The sequence below is a fragment of the Eschscholzia californica genome, unplaced genomic scaffold (genome assembly GCF_041429995.1).
Source record: "Eschscholzia californica isolate CP2 unplaced genomic scaffold, dmEscCali1.0.p SCAF_1, whole genome shotgun sequence".
Lineage (NCBI taxonomy): Eukaryota > Viridiplantae > Streptophyta > Magnoliopsida > Ranunculales > Papaveraceae > Eschscholzia > Eschscholzia californica.
In genome coordinates this window covers 41331685-41358990 of record NW_028238198.1, presented here as the reverse complement: position 1 = coordinate 41358990, position 27306 = coordinate 41331685, and the positions used below count along the sequence as shown (strand labels likewise).

The 27306-nt window shown below is 38.6% G+C and overlaps 1 protein-coding gene, 1 long non-coding RNA gene and 1 pseudogene across 12 annotated transcripts; 2 read left to right on the top strand and 1 right to left on the bottom strand.

The window, feature by feature from the left end:
• The first annotated feature begins 434 nt into the window (after window positions 1–434).
• LOC147566891 (transcription factor TGAL1-like) lies at window positions 435–8240 on the top strand. 11 transcript variants are annotated; one of them, XM_086653459.1, is made up of 12 exons: window positions 435–471; window positions 1106–1229; window positions 1704–1830; window positions 2970–3073; window positions 4005–4183; window positions 4435–4512; window positions 4588–4647; window positions 5523–5600; window positions 5706–5751; window positions 6164–6435; window positions 6998–7246; window positions 7709–8240. In XM_086653459.1, the coding sequence occupies exons 3-12, from the start codon at window positions 1730–1732 to the stop codon at window positions 7853–7855; spliced, it is 1314 nt and encodes a 437-aa protein (XP_086509585.1). In that variant the 5' UTR covers window positions 435–471; window positions 1106–1229; window positions 1704–1729; the 3' UTR covers window positions 7856–8240. The 11 variants fall into 11 exon arrangements, with proteins under 11 accessions (XP_086509585.1, XP_086509590.1, XP_086509592.1 ...); XM_086653464.1 differs by having other exon boundaries at window positions 3989–4183; XM_086653466.1 differs by lacking the exon at window positions 435–471 and having other exon boundaries at window positions 1057–1229; window positions 2978–3073.
• A 7280-nt stretch (window positions 8241–15520) lies between these two features.
• Window positions 15521–18700, top strand: LOC147566890 (uncharacterized). The gene is made up of 3 exons (XR_015237505.1): window positions 15521–15656; window positions 18290–18353; window positions 18456–18700. It is a non-coding gene; the product is annotated as an uncharacterized LOC147566890 (long non-coding RNA).
• Window positions 18701–20377: 1677 nt separating this feature from the next.
• On the bottom strand, window positions 20378–24734 carry LOC147566889 (uncharacterized; annotated as a pseudogene).
• Between the last annotated feature and the right edge of the window lie 2572 nt (window positions 24735–27306).

The following is a 27306-nucleotide window of genomic DNA, read 5'->3' as shown; positions in this document are numbered from 1 at the left end:
CATAATACCCATTATAACCTTTTATATAAGAAAAAACCCACTTTTGAAAACTAATCTCCAAAATTCTTTTTTTTAAATTGATTTCAAACTTACTATCTGTTTCGCAATATACACGTTATTTAGTATCAATTACATATATTTCTACAGCAAGACACATTTAGTATAGTTAAAGTATGTCTAGATGTCAAAGTTACAGTGTTTTTCTATTTATTGATTCTTGTTTTGTTTCATAAATAATGTGTTATTTATTGTTAAAGTTTCATATTCATTTCATTTTTTTGTGTCATACATAACACGACTAAAATTCATTTTTTTGGGGATGACATAACCTTAATCCCTTTTTGAATTTTATTTTTAGCCTAAAACCCGTGGACCCTATTTTGGACTATCTTGAGAAGGGTCTAGAAGTGTTTAAGAAGGCCCAAATGGAATTCACCCTTTAATCCTATTTCATAAACACACCCTCTTAGAGCGACTCCAATGTGCATGGGGCTGGGGCTCCCAATTTGAATTTGGGAGCCCCAGCCCCCAGCCTGGGAGCTCCAACCCGGGAGCCCAGGGGCTGGGCTCCCGGTGGGGCTGGGAGCCCCAAGCTCCCAGGCTCCCAAATGGGAGCCCGGGCTGGGGGCTCCCAGCCCCAATAATCTTCCCGTTGGGAACTCCCAACGGCTAGTTGGGAGCTCCCAACGGGAATATTGGGGTGGATCCCCTTTAAAAGGGGATCCACCCCAATTTTTTTTTCATATTCTCCTTCTCTCTCTATATTTTATCTCTCTCTCTATCTATTTCATATTTTCATCTCCTCTCTCTCTATCAATTTCTCCTCCATTAATTTTTTTTTTTCAATGGATCCAAATGCCAATTTACATAATTTAGGCTATGTGGAAATGTTGAACTCCGATTTCAATTATGTCGATGAAGTTAATATATTAGAGCCAAAATTTAAAACACAACCCTCACACACATACACCACACATGTGCATATTTTGGATTTGGGAGCCCCTCTTGGGAGCCCAACGTTGGAGTTGCTCTAAGCCCCGGGGCTCCCAAAATTCAGGGGCTCCCAAAATTGGGAGCCCGAGCCCCACATTGGAGTTGCTCTTAGTATTTATTACTTCCTCCAAAAGAATATCGAAGTTCGAATCTGGACTATCCTAAAAAGAGAGAGAGAGACGAAAAAAATTCGGCCAGCATTTCATAGACTTGTCGAATAAAGCAAGTCGAAGCAGGTGAATTTAATCAACAACTGCTCCGTTAAATTAGGGTTTTCGTTGGTTGTTTGTATATAGTTTTTGTTTACGTCAATCTCAGCTACTTCACAGTCTTCGTTGAATTCTGAGTCAAAGCTCGAATATACTGATTGATCTGTGGGGTGGGTGATGGCGGCTTTCGTTTGATGATAACTAGGGTTCTAGGGTTTTAAGTGTAACTAATTGAAAATTTATCAGAAATACCACATTTCTTTTTTGTTTTTGTTGAAACTACTTTTCTTCTTAAGAGAGTGGCTTTGTATGTGAATAGTTTTGGTTTTTGTTCAGTTTTTATATGATTATTTTCTACTTGGACGTACAGTGAGTGAGTATTTGAATGAAGAGCTGAGCTGCCCTAGATAATCTTTTTAGGGTTTTTATTTTGGGGTTTGTGAAGTTTGAATAGATTTGGATTTACATCATTCCGGGGTTTTTATTTGTTTGGGGATTTAGGGTTGGAGTGGCAAGGATGGTGATGTATGGACGGTAGAATAGGGCAAAGGGTTTCTGCAGAAGATGATAAGGAAGCAAGTGGTGGTATGCCGAGCTTTGTGCCTTCATTGCCTCTCTCTAATGAACTGTAATTTCTCTTCTCTCATAGATCTTTTCATTCTTGATTACCTTCTCCACTAGTCGAAAAGTCCTTTCTCGATTTTTATATTAATACTTTGATGCATCTTTAATTGAAGCTACTATTTCTGTTTGTACTAAAAAACTGAACATTCAAATGTTTTTGGTAAAATGATTCTGTGGAAACAAAGCCTTTTAGTATGAGCTAGTCAAAATTGGTCGCTCATACATATATTTATAATTGGTAACTGGAAATGATTCCACATATATATATGTACCCTTGTAATAATGACTTACCATAAAATGACTCGGATGACTCTAATCAGTGTATTCAATTTGAATACAGCATAACTACATAATTACGCTAAGCAGTCAGCTCATTCCAGTATAACTATCCAGCAGAGAATGCCTAAAAAGAAATTAAGACAATGTATTTGTTGGTTTACTTAGTATCATATACATCTACTAGAGAATTAACTAATACCGGTGGTCTCGGAGTCCTCGGACTATGGAGTAGTCATGACTTCAGGAACGTAGGTTTCAAATTATTTCCTTTATTTGCCAAAGCATTTTGAGAGACAACCTAGCAAACCATTTAGGTCGAGCATTTGATAGGATTATGGCCTTGCTTCTCAAATATTTTGTTCGCGTAAATTATCTTATCTCCATGGCTAATGTGGAAAACAAATTAAAAAAAAAAGGTATGGATGTCTCTCTCTCTCTGAAACACACTCAGGCAAGATGCACAAGCAAGACACACATTCACACAGACTGACACACAAGCACGTGATATATGAAATTATGGACATAGTCATTCCCACAGAAGAGTTTAACTTACAAGTAAAATGAAAAAAAATTCATGTCTTTCCAACTCTTAGCTAAAGTAAGTGCACATTATAGCGTACTTTATTCTCGTAGGTGATATCTTGAAATGAAAACTTCATGTTTCGCAGTCATTAGGACATTACCTCGTTAGTTTGCTTTTCTTTCTAGATATTGGCATATGTTTTGGATTTTATTCTTGAGATATTCCACCATTCGTTCCATGTAACTGTAAATACTCAGGCCGTCTCTGTGTGTGCGTCATTCAAATCTATATATGGTTAATCTGTTCTTCCTTTCACAAATTTTTGTACTTACACATTTCAGTGACACAGAAGAAAATCACAACCATGCTTATCGAGTTTCTGACCTTGGGGCGCTTGAACAATCGATTGGGTTACGTGTAGAGGATTCTCTAGATTGTAGTACGAGTACGTATTCACTGCCTTTATCTTTCCAAGATATAGATTCGGAACAAATGGTACCTGTATGATATTCAACCTTATTTGTCTGGGGAATATTCTTATTGCTATATCATGCACTTGAGCCAGTAGGGGAGCCTAGAGATTAGGCTATTTTCTTTTTTATGTATCTGTCCTTGTATTTGTTAACTTAGTTGATCCACTTGGTTTCAATTTTGTGGTGCGCAAAAAGGAGTGTGGTATGGGGGGCTGGGACAGATGGTCTATGTCACCATAATTTTGTCATCACGACCCCTAGGCCGCAGTGACATATCTACAACAGCACGATGAGTTCATTTGGGTGTTCTGCTATATTGGAAAGGTCAAGATTAGTTCATATGTGGCAATGCCAGACTCATAGAAAAAATTATTTACTTTACTTCCATATGTTACTCCCACTGGTTTGTTTGTCTTATTTATGCTTAGATACATGGCCGATATGTTGTATCCTTGTGCAGATGTATAGACCAAAAGAGTTGAAATACTCACTGCTAATATTAAGATATGTATCTTTTGACTAATGGGATGATTACGGATATCTATGCTCTCCCATTATCATCTTAATTCTTAATGGGGTGAAAAGTTTTTTCTGTTTACCAACTGAAATAGTTAGTACGAGAGTCATCAATGTAGTAATTTTCTTCTCCTGGGAATTCCGATTTATTCTCCTTCCTAGTCTATTATCGGAACAGAAAATCCAATGCTTGATAACCAAAAAAGCAAGTGGTGGGACTGTTTCTTCTGATCCTCTTCAGTAGCGTACATCAGATAATGTGAAGCTTGATATCTTTTTGAAGTCTGTAGGTTATTACACAGTGAAGTGTTTGTTTGTTACAAGCTCTGTCATTTCTTATTATGTTTTTTTTTCTTTTCCCTTTGAAACAGTCCATACTTTCCGCAGGTGTAACTTTGTCCACGAACCGAGTTCCTGCTGAAGGACAACCATCAGAAGGACTACATTACAATCTTATTTCTCAGTCTAGTGCCCATCTTGAGAACTGGGGCGAGTCCAGAATGGCAGATGCCAGTCCTAGGACCGATACTTCTACAGATGTTGATACAGATGATAAGAATCAAAGGGTAAGTTCTCTGAACATTCAACATTCAACTTGAATTCCACATTGTAACAGTTACATTCTTCTATACAAATGTCAGTATCCAGTAACTTGTCTTCAGTGCAATTTTTGGTTTTTTAACCCAAGTACGGTTTACTTCTGATTTAGTCAGTATAGTGTCGAAAGACTAAACATTCACTTGTTTTTAAGTTTGATAGCAGTAATATTAATCGTATAATTGTATTCATACCTGACATTATGTGCTTGTTGTCACAGTTTGACTCTGGTCCTTTGACCGGTTTAGCGGCTTCAGATTCAAGTGATAGAACAAAGGAGAAAACAGGGGATCAAAAGGTTAATTAGCAGAAACTGTGTGAATATTACCTAAGGTGGATTACATAGCATTTGCATTGACCATTACTTTTATAGACACTTCGCAGACTTGCTCAAAATCGTGAAGCTGCAAGAAAAAGTCGACTGAGAAAGAAAGTAGGTTGTCCGATTCTTTACTCTTATTGTTTTTCCGTCCCGAGTTAATTGGTGATTTAAATGGAATGCGGACAATGGACACATGCCTTCTGTTCATTAGCTAATCAGTTAATTTGATATGTAAAGTTACTATGGTCATTTTTATTTGCTGAAGGCAGTAAACGTTATATTTATTCTTTTTAAGTGGAGGTGGTTTCTCACAACTGTGGTTTTGTCGGTTATTGCATGTAGTACACTAGTAAGTTTTGAAAAGTGGGAAGTCAGTTAAATGAGCAAAATGCACATTAATCAGAGTCAAATACTAGTGTAGGAGTATTCAGGTATACTACGCGGTAAAAAATTCGAAGGAGTTTTTATGTTACAGAGGTTTTGTTAAAGTGGTTAACTTATCCCAATTAAATCGGAAGATAACTATATATTGAAGTCAACTGGAACCACGTAGGTATACCCTTTCTCCCATTGCAGGCATGCTCATCACGCCTATTGACTCTACCTCAGACTGTCTACCCACCTCAATCGAGCTGCCCATGGCCCAATTTTATAACAAAAATAAAAATGAGAACATAACATTTTCTTGGGCAAAGTATATCTACATGCGTATTCACATATTGTCAGCCGCCCTTTGGACATCCAGTGTCAGATTTTGACTCTTTTACTGGGTACCTACTCCAGTTTTGGTGTCAATGCTACGTAGAAAATAAAAAAAACCATATTCCTGTGCATTCTTGATGCTTGTGGTCATGTGGTGTGAAGACTGAAGAGTGAAGGACATCGTTTTGATAAGAGAATGGCGATACGAGATAAGCTAATAAATTTCTTCTTAACAAGAGGATTGTACATGTCGAGCTGAGATGTTTCCTTCTCTTTTTGGTAAGGCCTATGTCCAGCAGCTAGAGAGCAGTAGATTAAAGCTAACTCAACTTGAGCAGGAGCTGCAGCGAGGTCGCCAGCAGGTTCGGTTCGTCTTTGCTGGTTTCTCTTGGAATACAAGTATTTCTTTTCTTCTATTCCACATGTTTATGTTGCTTATGCTTTTCTCTGTCTTTTCTTTTCCCTAGGGCTTCATTTCAAGCTCGGGGGACCAACCTCACTCGAGTGGAAATGGTAATCATTCTTTCACGTTCATTTTATTTTCTCAATTTATGTTTTTTTGGAACCACAAGATTAAATAAAAATATGTTGTCAGGGTATTAAGATTTGCGCAATATGCAATATCAATGAAATGGTTAATTATTTTGCATTAAGATGCTGTATCTTATTTATGTTGCTGATTTTGATTATGGTTGGATATTCGCTCACAACTTAATGGCTTCAGATGCCTAGTTATACGGGGACCACACACAGCTGTATCTTATTTATGTTACATAGATGTTTATTGTTTGCATTAAGATTCTGTATCACTTCCTTGTGAGTGGTTACTAACTTGGCATTTATTCACAAGAGTGTCTATTTTACTTGCTTATTTAAAAGTTGTCTATTTTATTTAGGTAATGTTGTTTCTTGCATATGTTTGTAGGCGCCTTGACTTTTGATATTGAATATGCAAGATGGCTGGAAGAGCACAATAGACAGATAAACGAGCTAAGAGCAGCGGTGAACTCCCATGCTGGTGACATCGAACTTCGTACCATTGTAGATGGTGTTGTGGCACACTATGATGACATTTACAGATTGAAGGGAATTGCGGCGAAGGCTGATGTCTTCCACATGCTGTCTGGTATGTGGAAAACACCAGCGGAAAGGTGTTTTCTGTGGCTTGGTGGCTTCCGTGCGTCTGAACTCCTCAAGGTCTGTCTATATTTGGATCATTGTAACTTGTTTTAAGTAAAATTTGGTTGTCTAGTTTCAGTCTTTGTAAATCTTATTCATGTCACTGGATCCAATGTTACTGATCCAATGTTACATGGAAGGTGGATCTTTCTTTTGTATGTGGTAGTGTGGTACCTGTAATGATGATACGCATGCACTAGCAGACACAGTGACACATCCATAATGGATACACCGACATTACAACGTTCCATGCCCATAATATTTAGGACTTGAACGTTTTAATTAGTTAACAGACAACTTTTAGTTAAGTACTCAACTATCTAATCCTCTAAATCTTTGCAAAAAGACTGGTTAAATGAGTCTGAGAATGCCCCAGCTCAATGACCATTCAAGTGCCAAAAAAGGGGTCTTCTTGTGTAGGCAAACCTGATATTTGCATTACTATATTTTATATTGGGACCGGACATATATTACCTTAATTTAGTTTCACACAACTACTATTTCGGCTTGATACCTAAGTTTGAAGTGTTCATGTATTTGTCTTAAGTCTATTTCAAATTCATCTTTGGCATGTTTTTAGCTCCTTGTGAGTCAATTGGAGCCTCTTAGTGAGCAGCAGGTGGTGGAGATTTGCAACCTGCAGGAATCGTCTCAACAGGCTGAGGATGCATTGTCACAAGAAATGGAGGCGTTGCAACAATCCTTGGCTGAGACATTGGCCAGTGGGTCTCCTGCCCCTTCAGGACCATCTGGTAGTGTCGCCAACTACATGGGTCAGATGGAAATGGCTATGGGAAAACTTGGAACACTCGAGAATTTCCTTAATCAGGTGGACACCTCTTCTCCTTCATTAGTTCTCTAATATAGTATATTTGCATTAAGATTGGGAAGATAGATATATTTCTCTTCATTAGTCTTGAAATTCTACAATTTGTGTTCTTTTTCCCTTTCACTTTTAATTGGTACCCGAATTGTTTGGTTAGTTTTTAACATGTTTTCAATTTTTATGCTCTCCTTGCATATGAGTTATATTCGAAATTTCTATTTTAAAATGGGCAAAAGACCCAATTTCCTATAGGTCTTGCTTTAAAAGACGTGCCAGTTTTTTATAGGGCTGGCTTGTGCATAACCTGTGCATCAGTCACTTTCTACGAATTTGTGCAAACCTTGCACAAGGAGCTGATAAAAAGAAATTGATGGATCCTTTATTCCTTCATGACAAAAGAAAATTCAGCTTAGGGAGTTTGGGCTGTTTTCCCATTATTAATTAATTTTTTTTTGTTATTATTAGGCTGACAATCTGCGGCAACAAACTCTACAACAAATGCACGGAATATTGACTACCAGACAATCAGCACGAGCTCTCCTTGCAATAAACGACTATTTTTCCAGGCTTCGTGCCCTTAGTTCTCTCTGGCTAGCTCGCCCAAGAGAGTAAACAAAAACCTCCCTTTCTCCTACATTAGAAAAAACAATTTGTCCCAGAAAAAGGTCAGATCTTTTGGAGGTGTTTCACCAGCTCAAAAAGTTTTCAGGTATTCTTGAGTTAATGGTGGTGTGATTTACTTATTTAGATCAATCTGTTTTAACTTAGGTGGGCTTCTCTAAGTTCCCCGCCGAGAAGGTGCTCTTGGTTTACGTGAGCCAGTTGATTCTTGTTCGAAACATTGTCATCATCATATTTATATCGCCTGGCTTAGTCGTACATTTCCAATAACATTCGTGTTTGATTCTCTTATTATTGTGTAATCTCGAATTCACATTGTTAATCAGACAACGGATGATTGAGAATCATATTATATTGGAGTCTGTAGTTTACTCAAGTTGCAAGCTTTCTTAAAACTGGTTTACTTGTATAGCTTCTGTGGTGTTTGATTACTGATAAGGCCTCATAACTTGGGTGTCATTATTGGTATTTGAGGTCTGGTAGAAAGGCAGCAGCCTGCCCCTACCTGAAGCTTGAGAAATGAACATAGAATAGGCTAAATAATGACAGTTTTGGTAGAGGGAAAGAGAATAAGAGCATTTTGGAAAAAATGAGAAAAGAAACGTACCTTTATTGTCCGAGTCTGAAACTGTTGGCAGCACTCACCAAAAAGGTGGCAGAAAGAGACGCCGGTGAAAGGAAAAATTGTCGTGCCTCCTCTGACTTCTGAAACATTCGAGGCCCGATCCAAAGATCTTAATTGTCCGAGTCTGAAACTGTGCAAGTGTCTCTACTGTTTTTATGACTTAACCCCGAATCGATCAGGATTTTAGTCGAAAAAGGTCTTAATTATTTAAATAACTTGAGATACAAGAGTCTTGTGGGAAGGTTTATTCCCCCACCGAAGATACAAGATCGGTGGCGTGATATACCAAAAATACTGAACGTTTTGGATCATGGAACTGCGTCTATCAAATATACGACATAAATCCAAAAATACTGAATATCACTGGATCATGGAACTGCGCCAGACAGACAGGATCAGTGGGACAGGTCGGACCGATCCCTTCCTAAGCGTCAACGACCTTGGTGTGACCACTGTAGGGTCCATGGACACGTCAAAGCAACATGTTACGTCCTACACGGTTACCCTAGTGAATGTGGTTAAAACCGACAGAGGTCCAGATGTCTTCTCTCGCAGTTAACGTAACCAACGACCAAGCTACTTCCTGGGCGCCTTTAGCGACTTCGCTAACCCAGGAGCAAAATCAAGGTATTTTAAACCTTTTTGATCGTGACCGTGACCGTGCGTCTGGAGGCACCCCAACAGCAGAACATCGCTACCGAGGCTGCTGTAAACTCAATAGGTATATTCTTCTCTTCTTTTCCCTGGGTTGTTGACTCCGATGCGGGAAACACATATGTTCATCGCTTGATCGTTCCTCCCATTATACACGTGCCCCCTCCAAACTACTTTGTTCGTCTACCTAATGGTTCCCGTATACAAGTTATTCACATTGGTTCCGTTATTTTTCCAAATTAACTTAGTTTCTGTTTCTGAAACTATGACTTCTCTCAATTGTGAAGTAATTTTTTATTCTCTCTCTTGCGCTTTCAAGACCCAACAACGAGAACGAAGATTGGACTTGATGATCGTCACTATGGACTCTACTTTATTCGCACGAAACCTAACATTTGTTCTTTTTATTTTCTTCCTAGTAATGATGTTAGTATGCATTCTTTTGATATATGGCATTGGCGATTAGGCCACTCATCTATTTCTAGATTTAAGTATTTAGTTTCTCATCTTCCTTGTATGAAGTTTATTCAATAAATAAAACACGTGCGATGTTTGTCATCTTTCTAAATTCAAACGTTTACCTTTTACTTCTAGTTCTTGTACTTCTCTCAAACCATTCGAACTTATTCATGCGGATTTATGGGACCCCTTTTCGATTCATTCCAATTCTGGTTGTCGATATCTTTTAACCTTAGATGATGATTTTTCCCGATGCACATGGATATTTTTAATGCCAAATAAATCACACCCGAATAAATACGTCATTAATTTTTCTAAGTATGTTTCTACTCAATTTAAATCTTCTATATCACACCTAAATTCCGGTAATGGTTCCATTACTATCCGTAAATTCAAAAATTTCGTTTCGATAATGGAACGGAATTCATGAATAATGAACTTCAATCTTATTTTTTTCCCAAGGCATTGTACATCTAACTAGTTGTCGTCACACTCCCCAACAAAACGGTGTTGGTGAACGTAAACACCGTCATATTTTAGAGGTGGCTAGATCACTTCCTCTACAAGTCAACATTCCAAATTCTTTTTTAAGAGATTGCGTTCTCACGACCGTCTATATCATTAACAAATTGCCTACACCTATTTTGCAAGGTTTATCTCCACATGAAAAACTCTTAGGATGTGTTTGGTGTGGGGGAATGGTGTGGAAATGGAATTTGATTTCTGAGAATCACATTTCAGATCATTGTTTAGCTTGTGGGAATGGCGTGGGAAGCCTATTTCCCTGGGAATGTGATTCCCTTAAAAATGGGGTAATAGCAAACCCAGGGGGAGGTGGGTTTGTGATTCCCATTCCCCAGAATCACATATGTTAATATTTATTGACAAATATATCCTTAACAAAATATCGAATTACCAATTTTTAAATTACCGTGTGATATAAAATCGTGATTAAACTAGGGTTTTAAATCCAAACCACCACACGACTTCTCTCATTCTCTATCTCTTCCAGTCAGCGTTCTAACAGAGGTAAGGTTTGTACCTCTCTCTTTTTGGTTTTTTCATATCAATCATTCACTCACCTGTATGATCAAAAAAAGAATCATTCACTTACCTGTAAAGTACTTTGAAACTAGAAAAAACTATGGTCAAATCCAAAGAAAGAATTGGTTGGTGGGAAAGTATGGGTAATCATTAGTGCATAGGTGGTGGTGGCGTAACATCATCAACTTGTTAGTTTCCTCTTCATACAAAGCAGTTTTACTGAAAAAAAAAACACTTTTTAAATGATTTGAATTAATTATTAGAGTAAACAATTTTGTATCAAGTACATCACTTCACTATTTAGTAGGTGGTGTCATAACCTCATTTTTTTTCCTTCCTATTTTTTTCATGACAAACATGCATATGGCAATGGTTACTTATGTAGTTCAGTCAAACTCATATGTAATTTCTTATTGATTCCAATCACCCCACCAAACAAGACCATCTCCCACCACTCACTTCTTTTAGTTTATGAAAATATCTCTTTTCATTTAAGTTACGAACAAAATTTTATTTTAGATAAATTTTTATTTAAGTTTATAGATGAATTTTATTTTGGATTAATTTTACTTAGATTTATGAACATAATTTTATTTTAGATTAATTTTTATTAAGACCTTTATTTGTTTAAAGTATATCTTCAAATACTACTCCTTGGGCGTATCATTTTACTATTTCATATCTATGAATTTGAATAAGTAATAGTATGACAAAGTTGAGGTGTAATTCATGTAGTTTAATTAATGGTAGAAGTGAACTTCTACAAAAGTTTACATTCCTATTCCTGTACGAACCAAACACCTAGTTAGGAATATGACAGGAATCGAATTCCCGTTCCTAGTCAAACTAAACATCAAACTACAATAATGAGATTTCCAGGAATCACACTCCTGAAATGTGATTCCCAGGAATCACGCTCCAGAAATGTGATTCCCAGAAATCACATTCCATTCCCGTGCACCAAACATGGCCTTAGGCATTTCACCTTCTTTTGATAACCTTCGTGTTCTTGGTTGTCTATGCTACACACGAAGGCCTCTAGTCGAAACTGCTGATGTCAAAAAATAGTCTTCCGTTATATCAACATGGAACAAGGACTTGATGCATGACAATGTCCGTTATCATCGAATATTCTGGTAAGTTGATTGAGATTCCTTTCGTCTGCTCCTTGCTTATACTCTCGCTCCTTGCTATAGCTCCTGATTCTTGGGGGAAAAACCTGCAAAGGGTTCGAAAACTGCTCCGACGCTCAAGACAGTCAGGTTGCTCTTTGTAGTAAAAGAATGAATATTGATTGATCCTTTTGGGGGCGAGTTATGAGAACTCACTATAAGTGGGTGATAGGCCCAAAAAGGGTCTATTCCCGCAAGTATACGAGGTCAAGTTATAGTATTTCTAATAAGTCAAGTTTCGTTCCAAGGGACAAACTATTTGACCTAAATCTCAAATTAAACCCCCTTTCAAACTTTTGATTTGATTTGGAAACTACTATGAAAAAAAGAAAGCAATACTAATAGACTAATAAGAATGAAATCAAGATGAGAAGAAGAATCTAGGGTTTTCGATTTCACCACATAAATAGACTACTTAAAACATGCATTAATTAACAAATCCCTTTTCTCATGTATAACTCAAAATCTAACATAATAAACTATTTAGATTTCGGAATATATTCTTTAATAACACAATTCAAAATCAAGAATGTATGATTGACTACCATATAAAACTAATTTCCTACACTATCATTCAAGATCTAAAAGGCATATCTCATCTAATAAATCAATAAAAGCATGAAATATCTAATTATAATACATGAATGATAATAAGGTTATAGAATCAACATGAAATGACAATCAATAGGCATTGAAGCTCAAAATAAGGATTCATTGATTTATAACATATCTCAAAATAAGCCCAAATATGAGTTTCCTCTACACCCTAGATATAAAATTTAGCTACTCATGGAATCTAAAATAATATTCATTGAATTCATAAAATAAATGGAATTACAAAAGATTAATGGAAAGAAATCACCAAGAAAGTTCACAATCCATATTCCCATGTATCTCCATTTTGATGTCCCATTTAAGCTCCAAGTATCTCAAGAATATTGCTCAAAACTCCAAATAATAGCTTATTAGAAGATAAAAGAAGAGAAATTTAGAAGAGAGATAGAAGAAGAAATTAGAAGGAGAAAGTAGATCTAGAGAAAAGATGAAGGTGGTAGAGAAAAGAATGGTGGCTAGGGTTTTTAGTTGAGAAGAGGTAGAGAGAAAATGAGGCTAAGAGAGGCTAAGAGGGGAAAGGAAAGTTAGGGTTTTACAACTACAAGAAGGAGGAAAGAGGGGCTAAGAAAAGAGAGGTTGGTTAGTCTTCTAAAAGTGTTTATATAGGATTAGGGTTGAGTTGGGGTTAAAATTGGTAAAAAATGGAAAGCTGAGGGTCAAAATTGGAATTCTAGGGGTTAAAAGAACAATCTGGTCGGCGGCTAGGGTTTATAATGGGTTTCGGATGCTTTGGTACTCCCGGGTGTATGATTTTAAGCTGCGGCGCGCACAGGAGCCGTCGGATTAGAAGACGCGCGGATCTGGAGTGACGGAAAGCTGCCACGCGTCCAGGTGCACTATCCTTATGATACTTCGGTTCACACAGAATAAGCAATAAAGGGTTAAATTATCCGAAACCGTCGGATCTTGAAAACGCGGAAGCGAGAGGCTGAGATTAAAACGTGCAGACGGGCGCTACCAAGTTAAGTTACTACGGGTGCACGGAATAAGTATAAAACACGGGATGCACAGGAACCGTCCGATCTAGGACACGCGGAAGGCTACGGTCCAGATTAATACGTGAACAAGGGACTACCGAAGCTCGCTGAGACGCGCTACACTGGATGATTCACGATGGTCCCACTTCGCTGCTTAGCGCGAACACGCGATTTAGATGCTCCGACCTCCGAACTACGACACGTGTCCCTAAGCATACCGCGGGCCAGAAACTTGCCCGAACTTGTACCGAATGCTGACCAAATGTTGACCTGACTTTGACCTTGGTTTATTCCTTCGTCCGGACTCCGATTTGACTTCCGTTTTCTCCTACGGACTCGTCTCGACCTCTACTTTTCAACCACGCACTGACCTTGGCCAAATTTTCAGAATGCCCTTGACTCCAAATGACCAAAATACCCTTTATGCATCTTTTTCTCATTTTTAACCGTTTTCACACCTAACTCTGCAAAAGACACCTAATCAAGAAAACCAACCATTTTATTACAATAAAGACTCGAAACAGACTAACTCGGCTAATTTAAACGACTCTGATGGGACATTTTCATGACCCATCAGTGGGGGATCTCTCGGATCGAGAGATAAATAAAGCTTGTCTGGAGTATGAAAAGCATGTCATCTATAGAAGACGATGGGGGCCCTTTTATCGGCTGAGGTAGACCGACTGTGTTTGGACGATCTAGATTTGGCGGTTGTGATCCACCGTTAAGAGAAGTTTCCCACTGTCCGTGGTTAGGGTTTCCCATAAAGTTATCTCGGATTCAGGATAAATAGAAGTTCTTAAGTTCAAGGATCCTTCGTAGATATCCTGCCGAGGTGATAGATCTTCTAGGAGATGTTTCCTCCTTACTCTTGAAGCCCAAACTTGCTTAAACACTTAAGATCTGTAGCCGACTGAGATCTGTAAGGAGATTCCAAGATTGAGTTGGTAAGCTGTTGGCACGCTTCTGCCTCCCCAGTTTTAGGGTGTGAGGCATCGATCTTACTCACGCGGACCCCCCTCATTCCTTTGGAGATCCCAAAACATATCTGTTTGTGCCGAGGGTGAAACGAGGCTGATATTCTTAGTTGACCTCCCAATTAGAGGTGTAGGTAGCAGAGCGTTGGGGATTTAGCCGTTCTGTTCACCTTAAGCCGGATTGACCCGCTCGACTTTAAGTCCTTCTTGACTCTTTGACGTTAGTAAACGTCTGGACAATTTATGCATCATCATGATATCTTCATTGCATCGATGTTCCCGTATTCCGTTAGAAATTTCTTCATTGCTTGATCCCGTACTCGGTTAGAAAACTCTTCATCGCATCGTTGTTGAATTGGAGTCCGTCGTCCATAACGGGGATTCTTGGGACCTCGAACCGTGTTATGACTTTGTTCCATAACATATTTATGATATCTTTCGTTCGAGTCCTCGACAGTGCTGCCGCTTCTACCCACTTAGTAAAGTAGTCTACGATGACTAGTAACATCTTCTTTTCTGTTGTTCCCACTACAAAAAAAAAATTTAATTTTTTCTCTCCTCTCTCTCTCTAAATGCTCCGGCGAAGGGGTTTCCCTTCGTTGGACCTATATCTGTTCAACGAACAGACCTAGCTCCGGCGAAGGGAAACCCCTTCGCCGGAGCATTTAGAGAGAGAGAGAGAGGGGAGAGAAAAATTTTAATTTTTTTTAGAGAGAGGAGAGAGAAAATAAAAAGTTTTTTTTTTAATGTTTGAAGGTCGCCGATCGGAAATTAACCGGCCGACGACCTTCGCCGGTGAAGACGATGAGGTGGCGAGAATATGAGGTGGCAGAGAGAGATGATGAGATGAAGGAGAGAGAATTGATGACTGGTTAACGGTATTATAACGGTAACTCAAAAAGGGGGTCATCTGGATTTTTTTGACAAAGTAGGGGGCTAGTCAGGAATTCGGTCACAAAGTTGGGGGCTATTTGGAAAATAACCCATAATATTTTGACCTAAACCCCCATTTTCTCAAGATAGATAATTTTGCAATTAATCCGAAATTAAACCAATTCTTTTGTTAATTTTCTATCTTTGCTATGATTTGACGATTAATAACAAGATTGATGATTTTAATACCGTATCAAAAATTGCCAAGAGTTGGTAATTTCAATCTTAAATCTCATTAAAACTCTTGAAGAATTATTCCCAATGAATGCCCCATTGTGAAGTCTCACTGTTGAATCAAAAGAGGATGACTTTGTAATTACACTCTTGACATTGAAGGTGGCTTTAGAATTGATTTTTGGTTATTACCGCTCATTCAAAAATCTTATTGTATTGATCTCTCTCTCAATATTTTTTTTTGTTGAAAAGTAAATTCATATATTAAACTATAAAGTTATTACAGTACTTCTTAACCAACATAAAAGGTACATTCCTCCATAACTTAGAAGCTTTTTCCTTTCTTGCCCATTTAGCTAATTTGTCTGCACTGGAATTGCATTCTCTTCTGGTGTGATTGAAGATAACTTCTTCGAATTCGTGAATAGTATCTTGAATTTTCCTTATGTGTATCAGTGATTGCCAGTAAGTTGATTGATTCGTGTTGCGAAGGTGATTGATGATGTTGACGTTATCACATTCTACTATGATTTTCTTGAGGTTGTTCTCTTTTGCCCATTCTATACCTTGTAAGATTGCCATTGCCTCTCCTTCCTCGCTATTTCTCGCTCTGGTGGATTTTACTTTAGCTGCTATGAATTTGGATTCTGCGTTATGAGCAATAAGACTAATGCCAACATTGGATATGAGGTCAATGAAAGATGCATCAACATTAATTTTTATGAAATTTTGTGCCGGCGGCTGCCAAGTAGTGTTATGTTTGTGATGGTGTTTCTCTTGTTTTTTCGTAAGTTTCGGGTAAGTTTCTATCATTTTGATAACTGTTTTGATGTCGTTGATCTCATGTTGGAAACAGTGATCACATCTAACTTTCCATAGGATCCATAGAATGATCGCAAAATGGATTTTCTCTATAGTGTAACATGATTTTTCATTGGCTTCCCATGAGAAAATCCATTCGGCTACAGAAGAGATGTTTTCGGAGATGATATTGTAGTGAAACCAAATATTCTTGGCTAAAGCACAGTGAAGTAAAGCATGTTCAATCGATTCAGTGTTAATACAATTCGGGCAAGAGATATTATTGTCAATGTATTTCCCTATTCTTTCTCTGACTGGCAGAGCTTTAGTGCAAATTTTCCACAGGAAGAGCTTTATTCGCGGGATAGCTTGAATAGACCAGATATAGTTCCAGTTGTATTCAGAAGTGTTCATGTTCGGTTGGTTAGAGCTAAGATAATGATACATAGAATTGACTGTGAATTTACCTGATTTGGTAAGTTTCCATCTACGTTGATCTTTCCCATCGCTGTTGACTGGAATCGCGTAAATAAGATTTTGAGTATTAGTGTCAAAGTTAGCTCTGATAATATCTGTATTCCAGGTGTTATTAGTTATAAGCTGTGAAACTTTCGTGAGTTCTGATTGATTGTGGTTAGTAATGGTGCTGTTGATCCCGGGGATCCAATTATCCGTCCATATGTTGATATCATTACCTGATTTCACTTCCCATGCAGTTAAATCTTCAATGTAGTTGTAATTTTTCCTGATATTTTTCCAGATCCACGAGTGATGGGCTTTTGCAGGGTCCGGGGTACTGGAATGAGGAAAGTATTTGGCTTTAAGCAATTTCACCCACATTGCCTCCGGTTCTGTATTGATGCGCCAAGCCATCTTGGAGAGGAAAGCTGTATTGTCCAATTCCGGCATGTGAAGCCCTAGCCCTCCTTGGTTTTTAGGTTTGCAAATGTCAGACCATGCTCTGGTACAAATGCCTTTTGACTTACCCCACCAGAAGTTCCGTTGAACGGCCTTGATGCTTTTGCATATCCCTTTAGGGATGGCGAAGCACTGCATCTGGTATCGGGGTACGGCCGCCGCTATGGCCGAGATGACCACCGTACGACCAGCTTGGGATAATAAGGAATTGTTCCATTTACCTAGTTTCTCCTTGATTTGATCCAGGATATCTTTAAAGACTTTGGTTTTCTGTGCGCCAATGAAGAGTTGGGCTCCAAGATATTTTTCTGAGGTAGAGGCATACTTGACTTTGAGAGCCCTCATGATCATACGTTTGAACTTGGGGTGTGAATTCTTGGAGTAGAAAATGTTAGACTTCGCGTAATTTATCATCTGGCCAGATTGCTTGCAGAAGTCTTGGAGTATATTCTTGAGGTTATGAACGTTCTCCATCGTGTTGTTACCAAAGATAATACAGTCATCTGCAAAAAGAAGGTGCGAAATCTCAAATTCCGCGTGGTTAGTAGGAAACCCCATGAATCTGTCTTGATTATTGGTATTGGTAAGAATGCGGCTTAATCCCTCCATCGCTATCGTGAATAGGAAAGGGGACAGTGGATCGCCTTGCCTAATGCCTCTCGTAGGATGGAAAGTATTACTGGGCCGACCATTAATCAGGACTGACATCGAGGAGGTGGATATACAAGTATAAATCATTTTTATCCAGTGATCCGCGTACCCGAGTTTCCTCATTATGTCAGTCAGGAAATTCCATTCAATCCTATCGAATGCTTTAGACATGTTCAATTTTAGACCAAAGTAGCCTGTGGCGCCTTTCGTATTCTTGAAGGAATGGATAATTTGAAAAAGAACTTGTATCACTTAAATATAAAACGTGTTATAACTAATGATTAGATCAATGTGTCTACATTGAGGTCTTATAAATATAGATGAACCACTACCTAAATTTTCAACATCCACACAAAGGTATTGTTTTGAAAAATTGATTCTCATCTCTTACTATTTCTTTTTTCTGAGTTTGGTTGTGTTACAAGGAGTTAGAGATGGCCAATCTCTCCTATACCCATGCCTTTCTTTTGGTTCTTTGTCTTTTCTTTGGTAATTCATTTCTCAACCTTAAATTCAACTAGCAATGTTCTGTTTTAATTTCATCTTGATGTTCTATTATTTATTTATTATTTTCTTTTTTCCATGATGTAGTTTCGTCAACGATGACGCAACATGTACATGCCCAAAAAAGGTGCGAAGAGAACTTGGGTCCCGACTGCGATCTCTCTACCTGCAGACAACAATGTCTTGAACAAAAGAATGGGAATGGAGTCTGTCAAGAGTCAGGATCAGGATACCAATGTATTTGCTTCTACAATTGTGATTAAGGAGACTACCAGAAACTCCGTTCTAAATTTAATAAAATACTAATTAATACACATATGATGAGTAAACGATAATTTAGTACATGAAGGATTTTTTTCAATTAATTATCCTTCGTTTATGTTTTTACCGTCTATATAATAATTATATATCATATGATTTATGAATCCATAATTGCTCTTGTTATGTTTGCCCATTACATTTATCTTACTCATACAATTTCGTTGGGTTTATGAATCTATAACTATATACCCACAAAATTCAAAAACATTTCTAAAATACAATAGGGTCCAAAAGCACTCAAAGTCAACTAAGACGGACCAAAAATGTTTATCTCCTAGAAAATTTTAGCAAGCTAATAGGAATCAGTCAAAGTTAACAACACTATACAGACGCTAAAGATCTCTTCACTAGTAATCTAGACTCAAAGTGTACGTGACTTGCCACAATGAGAATCACTTCAGTTCCGAACACACAGAGCCTTGATCCCTATCTTAATACATTTCGCCTCGACTTTGGCCTCACAGACATACGCTCTAAAAGATGAATCACTCAGAAATAGTTCGCTCGTATGTGCGAGTGTGATCACTAAACTTGAACTCAACACATAAAAAGGGTGAGGACAACATTTTAGAACGAATGATCTACAAAAAGGAATATAACCACTAAATGGAATGGGGAAGCTCACTTACCCTTCTCACCCACTCTACCCTATAATAATGCTTCCTAAAGGTCAACGGATACAAGTGATGAGATGGATGGTGATGAGATTCCGAGAATGTCGACGCCTTCAATGCTAGAGAACTTCAAGCAACTTCCATACTTAGCTTTTTGCTTCGCACACTTATTTTACATAACAAACTAAAGTTCACATGAACTTTTTACACAAACTTTCTTTTTCAGAGATTTTCACTTCATTTTTTTTTTTTTTTTTTTAACTCAACTATAAACAATGAAAACAATGCAATACCAACACTAGTATTCTCAACAATCGACTTTTCTATTTTTCGCACTTTGCTTTCACATTCTTATTTCTTTACTTTTCATGCCTTCATTCTCGGGAGTCATATGATGAATGGATGGTGGAGTATCCGTCTTCCTAAAGTTGACACTATTATTGGGTTTCATGGACTACAAGAGTAAGGTTTATTCGCTATCCTGATGTCACTCCTAGTGGCTATGGAAATTGAGCACACGAGATCAAATGAGCTCTTTTTACAAATTTGCGAGGTTGAGTAGCTCTTCACTCTACTCGGAATCAGCACAGAAGAGTACGCTCAAAGGTAATAGAAAGGCTCAGAAATCTCACAAGGGTTAAGTCTCCACTAATGATTAATCTAGTTCTCTCAGAACCCTCTACCCTTCACTTCCATAATACTCACATGGCTAGCACACAAACGACCTCAAGACTCGAAATTCATGAAGAAACCTTTAACAACCGGATAGTACGATCAACTCGACTCTATAACTATTAACAAGCCAAAAACAACCATTAGACTCACATTTTCGGTCAAAATTGAAAAATTTTGAACCCTCTCGAATTTTCGAAATGAAGGACTTAGCAAAAAGTTCTTCCCTATCCCCAAACTTAAACCGAACATTGTCCCCAATGTTCTGAAGACTATGCCAAAAATAAAAAGATGAGAGGGAAGATATTACCAGACTCCACTGTCCTATATCAGAAGCATGGGTTGCCTCCCAAGAAGCGCTAAGTTTAAAGTCTTCAGCCAGACTAAGCTGAACATCGGGAATCACTTCTGATATACTGGATTTTCAATAAAAACATCCACGGTTTCGGGTGATATTTCTAAAAATGGTTTTAAACGTTGACCATTGACTTTAAAACAAACGCCATTTTTATCCTCAATATCAACCGCACCGTGAGGATACACAAATTTGACAACAAAAGGCCCCGACCATCTAGAACGAAGTTTTCCAGGAAATAAATGCAAACGAGTGTTGTATAAAAGAACTTTTTGACCTGGTGAAAATGATTTTCTGAAAATGTTTTTATCATGAAACACCTTCATTTTATGCTTATACACTCTAGAACTCTCATATGCATCATTCCTCAATTCTTCTAACTCACTAAGTTGGAGTTTTCTCTCTCTACCTGCGTTGTCAAGCGAAAAGTTCATTTGCTTGATAGCCCAATATGCTCTATGCTCTAACTCTACAGGGAGGTGGCAAGCTTTGCCATACACCAATCTATATGGAGACATTCCAATGGGAGTCTTAAACGCTGTACGATAAGCCCATAATGCATCAGTTAGTCGTAATGACCAATCTTTTCTATTTGGATTGGCTGTTTTCTCAAGAATGCGTTTAATTCCCCTATTGGAAACCTCAACTTGACCGCTTGTCTGTGGATGATACGGGGTGGACACTCGATGAGTAATACCATACTTTTTCATTAGAACCTCAAACTGCCTATTACAAAAGTGTGTTCCCCCATCACTAATAATTGCACGCGGTGTACCAAAACGAGAAAGGATGTTTTCTTTTAGAAACTTGATCACAACCTTGTGATCATTCGTTTTGCAAGCAACCGCCTCTATCCACTTAGACACATAATCGACCGCGACTAGAATATATAGATTGCCGAAGGAGTTCGGAAACGGACCCATGAAATCGATGCCCCACACATCGAAGACCTCAATAACTAGAATGGGATTTAGGGGCATCGTATTTCTACGTGAAATACTCCCCAACTTCTGACATCGCTCACAAGCTACACAATATGCATGGGTATCTTTAAATAAAGACGGCCAGTAGAAACCACATTGTAAAATTTTGGCGGCCGTCTTTTTGCTACTAAAGTGACCCCCACATGCATGGTCATGACAAAAGGAGATGACGTCGGTTTGTTCACTATCAGGGACACATATCCTAATAATCTGATCGGGACAATACTTAAACAAGTATGGATCGTCCCAGAAGAACCGCTTTACCTCGGACAAGAATTTATCACGATCTTGCTTAGTCCAATGTTTGGGCATTTGTCCCATAACAAGATAGTTCACTATGTCTGCGAACCAAGGTAATTGGGAGACTACAAGAAGTTGTTCATCAGGAAAACTCTCTCTAATAGGTAACTCATCATTTACGGACTCCACAACAAGCCTAGACAAGTGGTCTGCTACAACATTTTCGGAACCTTTCTTATCCCGTATCTCTATGTCAAACTCTTGTAGCAAAAGTATCCATCTAATCAACCTAGGTTTGGCCTCTTTTTTAGAGAGGAGGTACTTTAATGCGGCATGATCAGAAAATACTATGACCTTAGAACCTACCAGGTATGATCGAAACTTCTCTAAGGCATAAACAACAGCTAACAACTCTTTTTCAGTGGTCGAATAGTTGAGTTGTGCATCATTCAACGTCTTACTAGCATAATAGATTACGTGAAGTAATTTGTTTTCACGCTGACCTAAAACGACTCCTATTGCATAATCAGATGCATCGCACATGATCTCAAAAGGAGCTTTCCAGTTAGGCGGTTGAACAATAGGAGCAGTAGTAAGCAAAAGTTTGAGTTTATCAAAGGCCTCTAGACAAGCATTATCAAAGACAAACTTGTTCTCTTTTGCCAAAAGATTACAAAGAGGTCTTGATATCTTACTAAAGTCTTTGATAAATCGACGATAAAAGCCAGCATGCCCTAAGAAAGATCGGATGTCTTTAACTGTTTTTGGTACAGGAAGACTTTTTATCAACTCTACTTTGGCTTTATCTACTTCTATACCCTTAGCTGAAATGACATGCCCTAGGACAATTCCTGAACGAACCATGAAATGACACTTCTCCCAATTAAGCACTAAATTCTTCTCTTTACATCTAACCAACACGAGTGTGAGGTGATGTAGACATTCATCAAATGATGACTCGAAGACTGAAAAATCATCCATGAAAACTTCGAGAAACCTTTCTACCATATCAGAAAATATGCTCATCATACAACGTTGAAAAGTAGCGGGTGCATTACACAACCCAAACGGCATACGACGATAAACATAAGTTCCAAATGGGCAAGTGAAGGTTGTTTTCTCTTGATCTTCAGGAGCAATGGCAATTTGATTATACCCGGAATAGCCATCTAAGAAACAATAGTAACTATGTCCTGCCAGTCTCTCGAGCATCTGATCAATGAATGGAAGAGGAAAATGATCTTTCCTCGTGACCGTGTTCAACTTCCTGTAGTCTACACAAACACGCCACGCAGTGGTCATCCTGGTGGGTATTAACTCATTGCACTCATTCCTAACTACAGTAATGCCTGACTTCTTGGGAACAGTTTGAACAGGACTGACCCAAGTTCTATCTGAAATAGGGTAGATAATACCCGCATCTAATAATTTCAGGACTTCAGATCTCACAACTTCCTTCATATGAGGGTTAAGTCGACGTTGCATCTCTCTCGATGGTTTAGCATCTTCTTCTAAGTAAATGTGGTGCATGCAAACTAACGGACTTATACCCTTGAGGTCGGCTATAGACCAACCTAGTGCCTCTTTGTGTTCTCTTAGGACATCTAGCTAACAATCGACCCTCTTGTTCTTTCTCTAGCTCGGATGCAATAATAACAGGTAGGGTTTCTGAAGGTCCTAAAAACGAATATTTCATGTTCTCAGGTAAAGGTTTCAACTCTAAGGATGGTGGTTTCTCAATAGGCTGGGACGACTCTGAGACAGAGGGTGATTTGGACTCATCACTTGCCGATGGTTGAGTTGTCTCTAAAGTTGATGCCATACTTGGTTCAAAGATTGTGAGGGATTCAGTTTTCGCTTTCCATTTCTCAGTATCCAGTAATGGGGTGGAATCTAATAAAGCATTCACCTCATTGATACTACTTTCCTCATCAAAATCTAAACCAAAGTAGGCCAACAATGTTTCCAACGGGTCATCCGATAGAGTTGTTGGTAAAGAATCCTGAACCAACATATCTATCAAATTTAATTCGTTAAAATCATCAACATCATCGGGGTGAAGTCCAGCATGAAAGATGTTCATCTCTACAGTCATATTTCCAAAAGACAATTTCAACAGGCCGCTACGACAATAGATGATAGCATTGGATGTAGCTAAGAATGGTCGCCCTAATATGACAGGTATTTGACTTTTGGAATTATGGACTGGCTCAGTATCTAAAATGATGAAATCAAAGGAAATAAGAATTCACCAACTTTGATCAAAACATCTTCGACTATGCCACGTGGGTGCCTAACAGACCGATCCGCTAACTGAAGGACCACAGAGGTTGGTTTGATCTCTCCTAATCCCAACTGTAAGTACACAGAATAAGGAAGAAGGTTAACACTAGCACCAAGATCCAATAGAGCACGCTCTATTTTATAATCTCCTATGGTACATGGTAATGTAGGACTTCCTGGATCCTTGAACTTGTGGAATATTTTGTTGGATGATCGAACTAACATTCTGAGTAAGGAACACTTTCTTATGCACATTCATCTTACGCTTACTAGTACATAAATCCTTAAGAAACTTGGCGTAAGCTGGGATCTGTTTGATCGCATCTAAAAGTGGAATGTTGATACTAACTTGTTTGAACAACTCCATTATCTCCTGAAACTGAGATTTCTTCTTTGACTCCACCAAACGTTGAGGGTATGGAGCTCTAGGGACATAAGGCTCGGATACTAAGGGTGGACTTTCTGACTCAGGAGCCTTTTCAGGCTCATCCCTCGAGACTCTGGTTGGCAACGAAGACGGCTCGTTCTCTAACTCTTCCTCTTCAGGAGCTCTTACCTTGTTGTCCACAATTTTACCACTTCTAAGGGTTGTTATCGCATTAGCTTCATCTGGTGGTGGTCTACCCAACAGACCTTTTGGGGTTTGCTCAACCTGACTCGGAAACTTACCTTTCTCTCTTTGGCTAAAGGCTTCGTGAAGTAGACCTATTTGGGTTTCTAGCTTAGTCAAAGATTGACGGGTAGATGCCTGAAATTCCTCATGGTTCTTAGTTAACCTGTCCTGGTTCTGAGCTAGCATATGCATGGTGTCCTCTAATGATGTCTTCTTTTCAGGTGGATGTTGGACACTGGGCTGAGCATAAGGGTTGCTAGGTGCATTAAACCCATGAGGGTTCATAGACCTACCCGCATTGTCCCAAGGTAGAGGAGGTACTCTGCGAAGGCCGACCCACCTTCCTCGAACAAGGGCGCAACGAGTGTCTTAATCTGGATAGGCGATTACTCAAGATTACTTTTGGGGACTTTTACGCTAGTCTGGCGTTTGTTATAGTGAACTATTTAGCCTAACTAACATCCACGACATAAAGCGTAAATAAGTAAGTAAATGCGCGCGAGAAAGTAAATCAAGCAGACATGGATCCTAGTATGGCCCCTAACCTAGAAGATCTAATCACCCTTGGTTTTCTTCTTGTTTCGCCTTTTGGTTCGTCTTAGATCGCCATCTTTGAACCTCCATTGATTTCTCCCACTCGCCTTTGGATTTCATCCTCGAGTTTCTTCAATGGACTCATAGACCCTAAACTCTAATTACAAGACTCTAACGATTCGCAGATCGTATAAACTTGAAATTAAAATTAATTACAAAGCATGCACCCATCCGTGCTTAAAACAAGAATAAAGAAATAAATCTATGGCCATACTAGTTTCCCGCATTCACATCACATGCAATCATATAATATATCAAGGCTAAGAATTATATATGCATGATTATCTTGGGAGATACTTTTGTTGACATCACATGTCACATTGCGGACCTTAAGTCTAAATTCGAAGAATTCAACTAATGGTGCTTTCCGGTTTTATCTTTTATGATTAAAATCATCTTTTAAGAAAAACTCCGTTTTGGGCTCGAGAAAGCCCGGGTCAATTTCGGAAAAAATATTGGTTCGATTCTTAATGATTTCATAAATCAATTTAAAGAGAAATCCGTTTTGGGCTCTTGGATGGCCCGGATTGATTTTGGAATTATTTGGTTGGAATCGGAAAATAATTTTTGGCAAAAACTCCCACTCGAATGATGATCCCTTTTCGTGGTCCGAAAAGCCTCGAAAAAGCCCGGGACAAGTCCTAGACAAGTCCCGACCCAAGCCCAAAAAGGGCTCGGACAAGGTCCGGACATAGCACGGCCCATAGGGCCGGCATGTCCTGGCCGAGGCCTATCAAGGCTTGGTCTCGTCCTGGCCGGAGCCAGGACGCTAGTCCATGTACCAGACGCGTCCTAAACGTGTCTGGTACTGGACCGGACCAGCACTAGGTGTCTCGGACTAGTCCGAGACACCCAGAACCTCCCAGACGCGTCTGGTCGAGTGCTCTGGACGCGTCCTAGACGCGTCCAGGAAGCTCCTTCGCAGCTGCTGGTCGCGTCTTAGACGCGACCTGGACGCGTCTTAGACGCGACCTGGACGCGTCTTCAAGACGCGTCCTTAGTAGCTGCTGTGGACGCGTCTCAAAGACGCGTCCAGAAGCTTCTGTCGCAGCTGCTATTCGCGTCTTCAAGACGCGTCTCAGCAGCTGCTCTGGACGCGTCCAGAGGACGCATCCAGGAGCTTCTGGTCCGACCAGGAAGCTTCCTGGCCGGACACTAGGGTTTTTCAAAACCCTAGTTTCCAAAAGAAAAAAAAAATTTCTTATGCAACTCTAAGTTGCTATTTTCCAATTTTAAAACTTTTCTTAAATTTTTGAAATTCCTTTTAGAACACTTCTAAAAATTTTTAAAACTTTTAGAAACTTTTAAATTTTTCCAAATTTGTTTTGAGAGCTTCCTAAAGTCAAAACTACTCTTTTTAGAACACTTCTAAAATTCTAAAATTCCAAAATTTTGTTTTCAAAAGTTTCCAAAACTTAAAAACAACTCTTAATCAAACCAATTTTGGATCAAAATCTAGGTGTTTGAAATTTTTCAAAGAACAATTTTGAAATCAATTTTGAAAAATCTTTGAATCCAATTCAAAATTAATCAAATTTTATGTTTTAAAATCTTTTTAAACATAACTATCAATTTAATCAAGCATGGATTAGTTTGAAATTCAATCAAATTGAGACTTTTAAAACACTTTTAATCATCAACGTGATTCTCAATTTGAAAATTTATTGAATCCTATCAAATTATTAGTTAAAAATACCTTTTAAAACACCTTTTAAAATACTTTTATAAACTCAATTTTCAAACTATCAAGCATATGAATTAGTTCGATTCTTAGCAAAAACTAGTTAATATCAAGAGGCTCTGACGCCACTGTAGGGATTTATACCCTTCTACTAGTGTTTATAGCGGAAATATGACATCTAATGTCTACACTAGTATTCCCAGGATCACATGCAAAACTAGTAATTAATCTAATGGAGATAGTAGATTACCTTAATCGCTTTTCCCTCGAACTAGTTGAATTGATTGAAGAAGACCAAGAGCTTCAAGTGTAGCTCCTCTACTTGGGACACGAGCAATCAATTTGATCTCCCACCTTGTTGTATAGCTAGCACACCAATGGTGGTTGGAAAAGAAGAACACCTTCTTCTTTGACTAGATTGATAGTAATGGGAATTAGCTCACTTTCTCCTCTGTACTTGATGTGGTAGAGTAAGAAAGCTTAGAGAGAAATTCCACACCTTATTCTCTGCCCTAAGAGTGTTTATATAGAACCCTAATAAGAATCCACCTCCTTTTAGGTTTCCTAAAACACCCTTTAGAA

What these genes read in the sequence shown, in the direction of transcription:
- LOC147566891 (XM_086653459.1), top strand. Translation starts at nt 1,730, where the DNA reads ATGGACGGTAGAATAGGGCAAAGGGTTTCTGCAGAAGATGATAAGGAA. An exon ending in AAAGTCGACTGAGAAAGAAA is followed by an intron (nt 4,648 to 5,522) that starts GTAGGTTGTCCG and finishes CTTTTTGGTAAG; the next exon opens with GCCTATGTCCAGCAGCTAGA. An exon ending in GTGCGTCTGAACTCCTCAAG is followed by an intron (nt 6,436 to 6,997) that starts GTCTGTCTATAT and finishes GCATGTTTTTAG; the next exon opens with CTCCTTGTGAGTCAATTGGA.